Here is a 15,603-nt window from a genome sequence, read left to right on the forward strand (position 1 = left end):
AATGTGGAGCATAAGAAATAATCAATACTGGGCCGGCCCCGTGGCTTAGCAGTTAAGTGCGCACGCTCCGCTACCAGCGGCCCAGGTTCGGATCCAGGGCGCGCACCGACGCACCGCTTCTCTGGCCATGCTGAGGCCGCGTCCCACATACAGCAACTAGAAGGATGTGCAACTATGAGATACAACTATCTACTGGGGCTTTGGGGGAAAAAAAAAAAGACGATTGGCAATAGATGTTAGCTCAGAGCCAGTCTCCCTCAGCAAAAAGAGGAGGATTAGCATGGATGTTAGCTCAGGGCTGATCTTCCTCAAAAAAAAAAAAAAAGAAAGAATCAATACGTATGTGAGCAGACAGAGCAGTGATTCTGAGATGGGGGGTGATCTCCCCTCCCCAGAGGACTCGGGCAATGTCTGGAGACATTTTTGGTTGTCACAACTATAGAAAGGGTGCTTTTTCATCTAGTGAGTAGAAATCAGAGATGCTTTCAAACATCCCAGAATATACAAGACAGCTCCCCATGAAAAAGAATGATTGATCCAATACATCAATAGGCCAAGGTTGAGAAACCCTGGGACAGAGTGAAGAGAATCATACTTGTGCAGTTTTCATGTAACAACATTGTTGGAAAGGGCCCCACGGTGACCTTGAATTCCTAATAGATTGGGCTAAGTCTACCGGGGGCTCTGTCAGAACTTACAATGCAAGCTGCCACTGAGGGTCCAAATAGAAAGCCAAGGGCTCAATCCTGTCATTTTTGGCAAAGTGCAAACGCTTGGGTAAGAAATGTTTCAGGTAAGGTTTGAAGTGCTGGTTTGGTTCCCGGCACTAAAATCGTAGAAGGCAAAGATAAAACATTATTTCCATATTTTCTTAAGTGTAAACTTCTCTTGAAATTGTTTTCTAACTCCATATGAATTTTTTCTCACAATACTTTACCAGCATGCCCAGGAAGTCACACATGCAAAAATAACGGAGTTCTTACTACTAGTATAATGCACAAGTTCAATATTCCCAGCTATTGAATACTCTTATTTTTACAGGAAATCCTAATTAATGCATAAAAGTCCCAGGATGCTTAGACTGGGTCACTAGATTACATTCAAGTTACTACAGATGATCCTATTTTCAAACACTCTTGTATTCTATCAAGTAAAAAAAAAAATATGTAGTATAGAAAACTCAGCACTAGGACAAAAATTTACTTTAAAAAATAGGCATAAAAGGGGCCAGCCCAGTGGCATAGCGGTTAAGTTTGCAAGCTCTGCTTCGGCGGCCTGAGGTTCACAGCTTCAGATCCGGGGTGCAGACCTACGCACCGCTTATCAAGCCATGCTGCGGTGGCACCCCGTATAGAGGAAGATGGGCATAGATGTTAGCCCAGGGCCGATCCTCCTCAGCAAAAATCAGGAGGATTGGCAAGGGATGTTGGCTCAGGGCTGATCTTCCTCACAAAAAAAAATAGGCATAAAAAAAAGACTGGTAGGAAATATATCACAATGCTAACAGTGCTTATGGTGGTACAGCTATAGGTTTTTACCTTCTATTGTTTTCAATTATTTCTTTGTCCTGTCGTATAAATTTAACAATGTCAATAAATAAATTCTTAAAAACTTTCAAATCTAGATTATTGGGACGTGTCCTTAAAGAGCTTTAAGAACTATAGAGCAGTTAAATGTTGGCCCAGATCCTCAAAAATTCAAATCCTACAATCCCAAGAGTAAATACTGAACTTTTTTCTAAATATATATTATACAAAACTAAAAATAATTAGATAATGGAAAAATAAAGATACTCACAGAGAGATTTCTGGCAACGCCTTCATAATCAACTGAAGGGGGACAGAGATAAGAATTAATAGTTGACAGTATGGTACAATTAGAAACAAAAATAATAGAAAAATATAGAATGTCAGACCCAAATCCTATCTTTAAATACTAAAGCGGGTTTCAAACAGCTCATTTAAATCATTATATATTAGCCATTGACAGGAATAAGACAGATCTTTAGAACCACTCTCCCCGCCATGCCTGTGAAATTATGTCAAACTGTTAAATGAAAAGGCAAGTCACAAAACATCCATCTATCCAACCATCTGTTCATGTATCTATCCATGTATCCAAATATCCATCCATCCATCTATCTAGATCTTGTGTGATTTCACTTGGTAAAAATAAAATGGATGTGTTTTACATATGCAAGGAAAATATTTAGGAAGACACACGCCATCCCTTATCTCCAGAGAGAGGAATTGAGTTATGAATTAGGGAGGTTTAGGGTGGGAAACTATCACTTTTCACTTTATATACTTTGATATTCACTGATAATTCCAGAATTTCCAAATAAGAGGGACACAGAGGAACTTGGAAGAGAGGGCAAGCAGAATAGTTTTGAAACTGAATTTACATAGCAAGCCCACAGTGTACTTACTCAGCGTACTTTGTGCTACAAATCAGTAACTGTCCAGCTTTCTAAGAGTCTTTGAGCTACACTTTACATAAGTTTAAGAAAATTATCCAGATAAGAGAATATGTATTGTATATACATTTTATGTAGGTATGTATGTAGATAAACAGATAAAGTTTTTATTTAATTGGGGAAACTTAAGGGCCTAATTGAGATAAGGGTGTGGCTAAAGCTTGGCCATCCCATTCTAAACATCTCTGGGGGTTGCCATTGCCCCTATAGTTTTTATAAGAGGTTTTATAACCATCATGTACTACTTTTATAAATTTTTAAAAAATACTAATTAAAACTTGTCATGCTATAGAGTTTTGGGTCACTATGTTAATATATTTGCAAAACCATTTTCCTGCAGTGAAATCTGTTTCTCCCCATGAATATACAACAGAATCCACTGAAACACAGCACTGCAGTGCCCAAAACTAACCCAATTCTGCTAACTGTACAAAAGCTTTTTTTTCTTTCTCTTTCAAAGTTCAGTGTAACAAAAAGATAAACAAAATTTGCACTGGGGATCTGAAAGTTACCAAGGATGGCGATCCAAAAGAGTGGCATAAACAGAGGTACAGTTTTGAAACAGGCTTGACTTGCAAAAGAATTAATATTTCAAAGTTTAGGTTCGACATGTGGTCAAGAGAGAATGTAAAATTTCTTCTTCTCCTCTGTTTTTAAATATATTCTTAGTGTTTTTTGGAATGGTTTAATAAAGTCATGTCTGAGGACAGAAATCAGTGGTTATAGAATTAACCATCTCGGCCAGCATTCCTTCTCATAATAGAATATTATTCTGCAACATCTGGAAGTTATTTTAATGGAATGTCATTAATTAAAGTTGAATAAAGGTAGCTGAACTTTTAGGTTTTTTTTTCTTTTTTCCTAGTACAAGTAATCTTGAACCTAATCCAAGCAAAACACACACTACAACATAAAATTGTACTAAGCTCATCAAATAACATGCTCAGGCCATGAACAACAAATATATAAGTAGTTAGACTTGTATCCTCACATCTAGTTCCATAAAATCCCTTTGGGTGCAGAAGATCTGCACTGGATTTTTAATCATGAAAAGGAAATCAGTTGATCCACTTTAGTTTGGAGATAGGATGATTTAGAGGAATGTATTTTGAACCGAATCATATTCAAAGTTAGTATAGAGATATACTTACATGAATAGTATTTATTTGGAACATCAGAGGGTCTGAGTCGAGCTGCAGGTCCATATATAACTTTAATATCTTTAACATCTCCCAAATATTTATTTAGGTATACATATTTCTTACAATTGTCTTGTTCCATGCCTAGGAGAAAAAAAATCCCAAAACATGTTGCAACTTTAATGAAAAATTTAATACACAGAATAGAATTTCTTTTACATCCAGAATTTAATTCAATAAACATGTGTTCAGCACTCATGTTAGTTGAACATCCAATCAGTAAGACACAGAATTTCAGCTTTTTCTACCACTTTTAAAAAATCTTTTCCCTTTCCTTCATCCAAAGTTTAATGTTTCTTCTTATTTATGTATTACAATATCTTTATGTGAGTGAGGAGGAATATCACAGTTTTAGACTGAATATGAAAGCCTAGTTCTTTTTCCAAAATCACCTAGGATGTTAACTGGGAGTATAAAACTCTCAGTCTCATTCCAGGACCAGAGCTTCTTTAAAATATAGCCTCTTAGGATTGTTTCTAGAAATAGTTTTCAATAATTACTTCTGAAGCAAACCAACAATAACAATAAGAAAAAACAAACAAATAAAAAGAACCTGTTTTCTATTTTCTTGTATACATACCATTTCTATAGTCCCAAAGCCATGCACAAACATGTGTTATAAAGATCACAGCAAGTAAAAGGGAAATTAAAATATTGCCAAAATTAACACAAGCTCCCTCTAAAGTCAGATTAATCATGCTAAAGAAAATAAAAGTACCTAAGATTCTGTACAAATTAAATCTAAAATTCTTAGAGTAGATTTACTAAAATTTAATATTGAAAAAAAATTTTTTTTTAACTATCCAAATTCCTGGTGCAAGCCTTCCCCAAATCAGCAGATGGGTGCACTGTGGCAGACAGGCTGGTGGGTCTCTGTGAATTCTGTATTTCACTTGTACTTTATATTGAATATAATTTTTTCCTAAGACTTTCCACAAGAAACAACATTTCAAAAAAAGAATTAACTATAACAATCAGAGGAAACAATGAAACAATAATCAATCAAACGTTTGGGGGGCACCATTTAACTTGAAAGGGAAATGATGAAAATTTAGATTACCATGATCTGAAACAAGGATTAGGTTCAGGCATCGATGCAACTTCAGCTCTTTTAGACCATCCATCAGCATGCCGACCACGTTGTCAACTCTCTGCAAAGCTCTGATGACCTAAGGAAGGGAAGCAATCTCACGTGATGCATTATATACTAAAGGCTGCTTCTATATAAAGCTATCTCTGCGAAGAAAGAAAAAGTGCAGTGGATGCAAATACTGTGATGAACTGACTCACATTAGGCTAAGACAGTCAGGTAAGACAGGAAGGGCATGAGATATTTGCAAGTGTTTTCTGTAATGTACCAAATTAGTCTAATCTTTATTTATGGTCAGTGTATTTCACTGTAATATGAAACAAGCTCTTTCAATACGATCTTTCATTCACTCAAAGATATCCAAGCAACATGAATTGGAATTTTTAAGATAAAACGGATTTTGATGTGCCACTTACATGAGAGTTTAAGAGAGTTTACAAGTTGGTGAATGATTTGCAAACCAATGGGCTCAACTTTGAATGAAGATGAATGATAAAAGCGGGTACTTTGGAAAATCTTTAGTGAATTACAAAAGGTAGCACTGATTTTAAAACTTATATGACCTGATAATCAAACAATTACAAAATAACTCTCAGATTTACTTGTAGCCACACTGACCTAGACATGGGTTTTAAGTGTCAGTGACTTTAGTGAAAGAATAAAAATTATACTAGCATCTGGGCAATTGTTGGAACCCAGATAATAGCTACAAGAAACTTTTCCCTTTGACCAATTAGACCTGGCCACACTGCTGGCCACATACCTTCCTTACCTCACCTCTAAGAAGGAGCATTGCTGCTTGAAGGGCAGAATCAAAGGAAGGACACATAGGTTACTAACTACATGGGAGCTGCCAGAGAGAAAGAAGACAACAGTAAATATAGACCCACATGAGGGTAAGCTTCCCGCTCTCTCTGTTCTCTTGTATCTGATGAGATGGCACCCATGAGGAACCCACTCTTTAAGAGGGGCAAACCTAGGGTAAGCCCAGGGTAATGGAAAGTAGGCGAAGGTGGTTTAGGCAGCTGCATTCAAGTGAGAAAAATGAGCATGTTTTCTCTCTTTCTTCTGCTGTTTCTGAAGTGAGCATTTAGAGCAGCAGCACCCTCAGAAACAGGCTCACAATGGACATGTCAGGCCAGGCTTTAGTCTGGACCTTGTGCTAAAGAGTCCCTGAGGCTCACAAACTGTCCAGCCTGGGCTCCCTGGGATGGGGATTTGGGAGTGAAACTCTATCAAGGAAGAGTGTGTTTTCCTAGTCTTTTATCTGTTGGAATCACCTGGGGCAAAAGATAGGTAGATAGGGATTCTGAGATTAGGGATCCTGGCCAGACCTCTTCTCCCTTTCATTATGAGCCACAATATTCACAGATCCTTCCTTATTGTTTCTTCTCCTATCTTAGGTCACAGATAAACTATAAATCATAAGGAAAGTCAGCTTAGAGGGACCAGGAAAGAAGCTCAAATCATTTTCTGTTCTAATGCTTCCTGTGCTCCAAGATACAAAAATGATATGCCCACACGAAAACTAAAAGCAGTATTTGATGTTTTAAAGCACTATACCAAACACAAACATAGCCAGGAGCAGGCTAAGTTCCTAAAACAGTGTCAGGTCAAATAAGAATTTAGATTGAAAGCATTAGTCCATGAACTGTTTCCTCATTTCTAGTTTCCTAGTAAGCACTCAAACAATGATTACTTGAATTTCCCTAAACTTTTGACAAAATCTCCCACCCTTCCATGCTCGGACTCTGTTGTAAGCATGGTCTCGGAAAGTCAGAGATATATCTCCTAAGGAGGAGAGTTCATAGGAGGCTGCTTCTGCTATTTGACATATTATCTTACATTTTCATAGAAAATTGGAGTCTTACCCATTTACAACATTTTCAAAAAGCACTTACTTTTTAGGCTAATGCAGGGAGATATGGAGTGGATAAAGGCTTTGGAATTGAAAATCTAGAATTTAATTCATCATCAGGTCAATTTAGCACTGTGGAAAGTGTAAACAAAACAATTCTCCCAACTCTTATTTTGATTAAAGTACATCTTTTGGTTTAGTAAAAATGTGCTTCATACTCACTTTCTTCAGAAATCATGGAATCTCACAGAATGGTCTAGAAATCTGCTTCAAAGCAAGGTTCAGTTAGATGTTACCAGGTTTAATGAAGTAATCATTGATAAAAATGTACTTACTTCACTGCTGACTGGTCCGTATGAATGACCTGAAGAATCTGGTTCTTCTAAATACAGAGTGTAAAAGTGTGGTCTAAATCAAACAGTATCAAAATGTAATATTTTATGAACACATTGTAAACAGAATGGAAAGAATAATTCAACAGTTGATAGTGAATACAAATTATACAACATGGGGGTAATTTCTAAACTTGCTGAGAAATAACTTACAGGTTTGGAATTCTTCACAATGTGGCTGTAATAGCTCACATTTGGATATAAAACATCATAGCCAATAACCAAGTTTTCTTATCATCTATTTTAAAATATTGTGTAATTTCTACAAAACAAAGGCGTATTTACAGCAGAAATCAGTCATCTACATACCTTTCATCTTTAGGAAGCTGCAGCCACTTAAGAACAGCTAAAATTCTTTCTTCATATGGTACTGTACTAAAATTAAGGATAAACAAAATGAAACAAACTTGTGACAAGTGTTGGGTTTAAAATATAAATGTTTTTCTTACCAAAAATTACATTAAGGGAGACTAAAACAATCCAACGTATCAATTGTGTTTGAAGCAATGCAATTTTATTTGAAAATGTAAATCTGTCTTCCCAAGAAAGGAACGAAAGTTAGGTTTTACACATATGAAAGTCGTAATTGGGCTTAAAAATTTGCTTCCTATACTCTACTTGAGGATATTATTCCTGTCCCCGAGAATAGCAATTGTTACCACATGAAAAACCCACGTGTCAATACACCCCTCAAAGGGTGTCTCATGAAGAACTCGCTCATTGACGTCTCTTAGTAAAATTGGGAAGTGGGTTCCTGAGGAGCAGACAGTTCCCCAGGCAACAATTCTTTTGCAGAATTAATTACGCCTTCCTCTGGGCGCAGGATTTTGTTTACATAAGTCCATCAGAGTCCTTGCTCAACCCAAGTACAGTTAGTTGCATTCTCTATTAGCCCTTGAGAAGCCAGAGAACATATATCACTAATCTTTGGATCTCACATGCCTAGCACAGTTCATGGCACATAAAATATCAATTACCATCCATGGAAAAAAAATAATGGCAAATAATAAGGTGGGAAGTGGCACTGCACTGTGCTCATGTTTATTCTTCATGGTTTGAAGAATAAACAACAGCATAAGATTGCCAAAGAAAATCACTATGCGCTTCTTGTCTGGAATTTATGGTCTTTTCTGTTAGTCCTCCAAATACAATGTTGTATTGATTTTGTGACAGAAATTTCCTAAGTGTAAAATAAATAAAATTATTTTGGTAGTCTCACTAAAATTATCCAAAGGGAATTTTCCAGAAAAAAAGTTTCTGTTTTTTTTCTCAATACCTCATTGATTTTGAATATCATAGGAAGGTTATTCTAATCAGTTTCTCACACTAGATGGCATATTTATTAAAGTAATTTGGAAATGCAAATCCAGAGACGCCATTAACATCTTCTTTGAAATCATATTTCCAGATACCAGAGAGTCATTCCTACTGAGTCCTCTAATACTTTCATCTCCTTCTCCTAGTTCTTTTTCTTCTTAAAGTTGTGCAGTGCCTCCACTCTGAGACCTCTACCTTCACCATGACTTCATCTTTTATTTCTGCCCAAAGATCTGAATGCCAACTCCACAGGTTGCTTTCTAGAAAACCTCTAGAAAAAAACTTGTCGTGTTTTACTATTTACCATCTAAAACTGTTTGAGATAGATTCCCATATTCAGACAGTTCTCATGTTTTAGCCAACATTATCATTCAAATGCTAGAGCTTAGGACTTGATAAAAAAGAGAAGTTGAGATAAAAATAAGCTGTTCTATATTATAGGCCCTAGAAAAAGTACATCTACACATACCTATTATATTTTTTATAGATGTCTGGGAAAATTCCATTAATTTTCACATCTGATCCTGGCCAAAAAAATGTGCCAGTCTTCAGGCCTTGATAGTTAGCTGTGAGCCAAATCTGGGGAAGATAAAGAAGGCAAGTCAGGAAATTATGCAAACATTCATCTCTTAGGAAAGTATGCATTCATGCAACACCACTGCATTCCTCTCGAGTGCTGGAATGTTTTTAAGGTTAACCAGCTCCAATAGTTAGACTACAAATTAATCATATAACATGACTCTGAAGAGCAGAAAAAGAAATTAAATAACCAGAGATAAAATTAACCTAAAAATATGGACTTATGTCAGTTGGTAACTCCTGCAACTTTCAGAGCCATCCCTCTACTTAATAGGTTCTCCTTAAAAGAAGAAACATTTACAAATATACATATCTTTAATTTACTGACGTTTTTGCTCATGTAACTAACACTTAGGCACTTATTATCGCCAAGTACAGTTCTAAAGAGCATTCCTATAAGCATCCTAGATTATTAATTTAAATAATCCTCACAATAACCCTATGAAGTAGTTAATAGTATTATCTACAGTGTAAATAGGAGAAAACGGAAACACAGAAAGAATAATGTGCCTGAAGTCACACAGCTTTAAATGTCAGAGCTAAAATTTGAATTTATAACCTGCAAATTAAACATCATGCTCTTTTTCCTTCTAAGAGGAATATCAAGACTACTCAAATAGACCCTATGTAATTATTGTGGCAATTTAAAAAAATAAAAAGAACACATCTAAATGACAATCAGAGAGAATCTTCTGAGTTAGCATGTTCAAATGGAGTCAAAGTTTACTGCCTTCAGAAACAATTAGCTTTGTGTAAGTCAAAATATTACCCCCAGACTAGTGCTACATGCCATTGGTACAAGAAGGTAGAAAAAAAAATGGCTCAGCCCAACCCAAACCCAGCTCTGAAATAAACTACTCTCATTACATAAGGATACAATCTGCGTTTAGGATGACCAGCGTTTTCCTCCACTTACGAAAGGACGGCCACAGACAGTAAATGAAATATGTTATTAAAAGCTCCAGGGAATCTGATATTTTACTCTGATTAAAATAAATGAGCATAATAAAAAAACTATTTTAGTAGCCAAAACAAATAAACAAACAAACAACTCACTGGTTCTCCTTTGTACCACTCAGGATTAAATTTTTCTTTACTATAAAGTGCAAAGAAAGCGTTCATTTTGGGATCGTACATTTTATTGTCAATTATGCCATGGGATTCTGGATAAAGTCCCTAAAAAATACAAAATACAGGTTTTATGCAAGTTATGAGTTTTTTCATGTGAAATAAAGTCACAGGACAAAATCATCAAAGAGAAACAGATAACTGAAGCTACAAAGAACTTAACATAGTTTAAGGAGGGAAGAACAAAACAATGGGTATTGTCAAAACACAACCAACCCGTCAAGATTTTACGTAGTATTTGTGTTTTAAATTACGTAATAGGAGAGAATAAGTTAGGAATGCTATGGATGAAGGTCTACATAAATAGACAGCCTCTCAAATTTGAAAAAAAGTGCTCTGTTGTCCTTTTGCATTGCTGAGTAAAGCATTTCTACAGAACAAACTCTTTCTTGGTTAGGTCTGAGAACAGCTTGTATAAATACAAGCTAAAGTATTAATTTTCTGGCTTCAACCCTAAGGCCTAATGAATTCTACTTTCTTCCTGAATTCTACTTTCTTTCTGAATTCTACTTTCTTTCTGGATTCAAATTAAATTTGGAAACTTTTACTGAAACAAAACGTCAGGCAAAGTGGCTGGCTGAAATTCATTCATCAAGATGCTGGGAAAGACGAGTTGAGAACATGTGAGTGCGGGGCAGTTTGAGGCTGAAATAAACTAAGCTATAAAACCAGCAAGAAGAAACAGGACACAAGAATCAGGATCTTAAAACTGAAAGAAAACCAAGAAGTCATTTCCTGGGATCTTTAGTCACGACCTCTTTTCATAGATGGGGACGTGGAGGCTCAGAAGGTAAAGTGACCTTCCCAAGACCACAGCTAGTTAGTAGCAGAGCAAAGACCAGAACCCAGGTTTCCTTGCTTAACTACACAATGGACAAGAAGTTATTTTTTTCTGATCTGATATCTAATTATTCCCCTGAACATCTCACTTCTGTGAGCACATAAAAGTTGAAATGTGGAGCTTACTGTAACAATGCTGTAGTGATTGGGGAAAGTTTTTGTTGGATATACTGGTCTCATGTTTTTAGTATACGTTCCACAGGTTTCTACAGGAAAAACAAATTAAAGATTGTTATTAAATATAACCAACAATCTGTTTACCTCACATAGCTCTGGTACCACAGAAATCTAAACAGTATAAAAAAATTAACCATGAGGGATTTATAACCATGTTAAAATTCAGGGTGAATTACAAAGCAACACTGTGTATTCAAATTCAATGTTAAGATAAGAGCTAATTTTTCTCTTAGTCAGAAAAACATTAAACAAAATAATTAAGCCAATGAAATAATCCCATACATATTAAAAACATTAAGTTCCAGATGGCCAGTTGTAATAATGATGCTTGCTAGATCTTTGATACTACTTGGTGGTGACATACCTAAATTACAAGAGGTAGTACAAAAAACAAAACAAAACAAACAAAAAAAACTGCACTAGTAGCTAAATCTGCAAAATTAAAATAAGGGTGAGGCAGTAGCTGGGCTGACAGTGGACCAACCCATTGACCCAGAACCAGCCAACTTTGGACAAACTCAATGCTGCTCTAAAGACAAAAGGCATCTTTTGGCTTCAAGTCAGAGAAAGCACAGAAGTCAGACTATTCCTGATGCAGCCCTGGTGTCATGCTCTTCTCCCGCCTCTGCTACTGAGGAAGGAACACATAACTCATGATTCTAGCATTTTAATACCTCATTGCCAAAAAATGTTCCTTGGATTGGCATGTGTCTATATACCTCACTGCCTTCCAAACAGTTCAGAATTACAGGCTACGTTCCCCAATTATCCAAAGCAAGGGCTTAGGCTAACTGTGTGCAGTCATGCATAACGATGTTTCGGTCAACGATGGACCACATGTAGACAGTGGTCCCATAACCATACAGTCTGGGTGTGTGGTAGGCTATACCACCTAGGTTTGTGTAAGTACACTCTATGATGTTCGCACAACAGCAAAATCACCTAACAACACATTTCTCAGAATGTATCCCCGTCATTATGCGACGCATGACTGACTGTACACATTCTACTACTGCATCAATAACTTATAGAATAATCATTAAATTAAGGCCTTTATTGAGACAAAGAAACTGGAAGGATGCTACATTAGCATGAGAGGCATATATTCTATGTCTACACTACTAGTATCATATCAGAAATAAATGATTTTCCCACAGAAGGAATCCAAAATTCTAAGAAAAATATTAATATATACTTATTTATATGTTTCTATTTTTATATTTATATATAAACTTATATATAAAATGTATATTTTTTATCAAAGTGTAAAAATCCTAAGATAACTGCATTATCTTAGCAGTATTTAAAGGGCAGTTTCAGAGTAATTACAATATGAAAGACTAGTTCCATATCATCAGATTCAACTACTTTGCAAGAGAGAAGTTTGGTCAAACAGGGTCTGCCAGTATTTTTCCAAAAAAGGCTGCCTCCCTAGGCTATCTCACTGAAATCAGGACACTCCAACAGTACTTTACACTCTGAAGTTACTCACTCAGTTTGTTAATAACAGGAAGAAGTCCACCCCAGGTGTGTAAATATTCTGCCCTGAAACCATCCAAAGAAAACAGGAGGGTAGGAGGAGTTTCAAACCTGGGTACGGAGAAAGAAAAAAGAGAATGTTTAAAGAAGCAGAAAGAAGACACCATCCAGTGAAGATTCCCTCCTTCCCGTGCACAGGTCTGGGGAGGATTTTCCACGGTGGTCGGTGTGTAACCTAAAGTACACTAAAGGGGCCGGCCCGGTGGCGCAGTGGTTAAGTGCGCGCGCTCTGCTGTGGCGGCCCGGGGTTCGCCGGTTCGGATCCCGGGCGCACACTGATGCACTGCTTGCTAAGCCATGCTGTGGCGGCGTCCCATATAAAGTAGAGGAGGATGGGCACGGATGTTAGCCCTGGGCCAATCTTCCTCAAGGAAAAAAAAGGAGAGGATTGGCATCAGATGTTAGCTCAGGGCTAGTCCTCCTCACAAAAAATAAATAAATAAATAAAGTACACTAAAAACCACAGCAAGCAACCTCATAAAAGATACTTTACAAGCATCTATATTTATATGCGTGCTTTTGTATCTCATTATACACATAAATCTATCATCAAATAGTATTTATTAAGCACTCATAACATTTTGAGCCACCCTACAGAGAACATCATTCATGGTTCCTGCTATTCCAAAAGCTAGACCAGATGCTGCAAAATGTAATGATATTTTCCCAATCTGCAGGAGAATAAATTTAAACAGCATTTTCTAAATTATGTTCTTGTTTCAACTAATTTTTTTTCCTAAACAACTACTTCCTGATTATTGTCTCTACTTGAATCTAATAGATGGTACCTCATATCACACAAATTATATACAATATTTAGTTTTTAAGTCTAATATATTTAAAAGATATTAATATTTAATATAGAAGTTTGAGAAGTATTTACTACACTTAAATACATAAACAACAAAGAAATGATCCAAAGCTAGCAATGAACAAGCAACAAGGCTATACACACACACACACAAACAGAGTTAATGTGTGCGGCGTGGAAATCCAGAGGGAGGCAAAAAAAACATGTATAATGATGGACCCAGAAAAAGAAAAGAACTATGGACGACTGTTACATGGCTATACCAAAACAGACACGGTTCAGAAATTTTGCAGCTTCTAATGACATCTGGGAGGTGGCAGCAAAGTTGGATACCCCTGGATAAGCATGAAAAAACTTTCCACTGAATATTTACTTGGTAATTTAAAATTTGAGAGCAAATACTCACCTTATCTTGTCTTTTTCAATTCTACCTCCTCCCCAGCTTACTCTCATAGATAAACACAAATGCAAAAAGAAGAAAATGTGTATATAATTTCCACTAATATTTGTACCTTAGCTCTGTTGGGAGACTCTGCAGAACCAGCTGCATATAGTCACAATGGTCCATAACTGTACAAAATTATTTATATTCAAACAACAGAAAACATAAAAACAGTTTACTGGGTCACCAGATAAATATACTGGTATACTAATTTCCAGTATAATAAAATGTGTTCTAAATTATGATCTTCTTGTAAAGAAAGAAGGAATTATATTTTCCACTAAAAGAGACAACATTACAATTAAAAAAGAATGATCAATGTTTAGAAGGAAAAGAAAGATTCAAAATTCACTAAGTCTAAAATTTCCAATATACCTTCGACTTAAAAGACAGCTGAGGGTACACGAGAAGCCCCTTAGCAAAAAAGTCTCTTCTGCTGGAATTTATTGGTTTGGGTTTAATTTTTGCTGCTGTTGTTACTGTTATTTTAAACAAAAAAATACTCTCCCATTCAAAAGAAAAAAACTATACATCTTATACAGCAAAAATAAATTATATATAAACAAAACAAGCTAAAATATAGCTTTAAAATTTTTAATAGTTTGGAAAAATCATTATGTTAAAAAGGTAAAAATATATTTCTGAAGATGTATAATTCAACTTATATGAGGCAGTAGATCTCAAGTGGATCAAAGATAAATATACCTAATGCTTTCATAAAATTTCCACCCTTTGAATTCCACACAAACTTTTTTTGATGGCCCAGTATATATAAGATACTGTGCAAAATACTATAAGGACAAAAGGAACAAATATGAATTCTAAAAATTATGTGACACCCTTTCACAGACATGTTGCTTATCCTAAAAATTTATAAATGAATCAAAATACAAAAATTTAAAAGAAGCTGTAAAGCAATTTGCTACAAGTTCAACTCTCAAAACTCCAAATGAAAGTAAAGGTCCTTCCTTCCTAAGAAAGAAGACACAAATACTTCCACCCAACACTTATGAATACTAGAGACTAAATATTCATGACTTCTCTTTTTCCCACCAGCCTCCAGAGTGGCATCATGCCACAAGCATCTCTATACCACCAGTGCAAACATAAGGCCCGACTAAAAACAATGCTTAATGAACCAATGAATCATTACTATTTTTATCTTTTCAATTTGGAAAAAGAAAACAAATGGTACTTCTAAAAAAGAAAAGATCAGCATCTCAGAATATAATCTTACCCTGCTGGACACTGTGGCTCATTAATGTTCTCACACTTTTCTTCTACCCAACTTTTCTCACCTAAAATATTTTCAAGAAACAAAACGAGTTGAAGACACTTGATAGTAACAACAATTGTGATGCTATGAGACATAGTAGGACTGATTCCAAAACCAAAATATGTTAACAGATATACAGATAACATGGGTCCTGATTCTAGGGAAATATGACAAATACAGGGAGTCCTTCTGTTTCAGAATAAGAGTTAGCTGATATCAGGAAGAAAAAAATGAATGTACTATTGTAAGACTAAAACATACTACAGTATTTATGAGAACTTGAAGGCATCGTTTCCATTTTCCAATTGTTAATACTTTCAGCCCAAATTTACAATCCTCCTTCTATCCACCCAACAAAATCTTCTGGTATTAAATCCTTGATGTCTTAGTTGCTCTCACAGAGAGCCAAGTTCTGTCAAGGAATTTCAAGGAACCCTGTAACACCCAGACAAGACACGGAAATAACATCAGTTTACATA

General features: G+C 35.9%; 1 protein-coding gene across 1 annotated transcript in view; it reads right to left on the reverse strand.

Moving 5' to 3' along the window:
- ENPP1 (ectonucleotide pyrophosphatase/phosphodiesterase 1) overlaps positions 1-15,603 on the reverse strand; it is a 65,357-nt gene that overhangs the window by 17,338 nt on the left and 32,416 nt on the right. The window contains exons 5-15 of the mRNA XM_058566260.1: positions 15,086-15,146; positions 12,549-12,646; positions 11,006-11,085; positions 9,968-10,087; positions 8,802-8,911; positions 7,325-7,390; positions 6,959-7,031; positions 4,736-4,844; positions 3,628-3,759; positions 1,798-1,829; positions 699-826 (exon numbers count right to left, since the gene is read on the reverse strand). Coding sequence (XP_058422243.1) covers positions 699-826; positions 1,798-1,829; positions 3,628-3,759; positions 4,736-4,844; positions 6,959-7,031; positions 7,325-7,390; positions 8,802-8,911; positions 9,968-10,087; positions 11,006-11,085; positions 12,549-12,646; positions 15,086-15,146 — 1,009 coding nt within the window. The remainder of the gene's footprint in view (positions 1-698; positions 827-1,797; positions 1,830-3,627; positions 3,760-4,735; positions 4,845-6,958; positions 7,032-7,324; positions 7,391-8,801; positions 8,912-9,967; positions 10,088-11,005; positions 11,086-12,548; positions 12,647-15,085; positions 15,147-15,603) is intronic.

Source organism: Diceros bicornis, chromosome 23, assembly GCF_020826845.1.
Source record: "Diceros bicornis minor isolate mBicDic1 chromosome 23, mDicBic1.mat.cur, whole genome shotgun sequence".
NCBI classification, from domain to species: domain Eukaryota; kingdom Metazoa; phylum Chordata; class Mammalia; order Perissodactyla; family Rhinocerotidae; genus Diceros; species Diceros bicornis.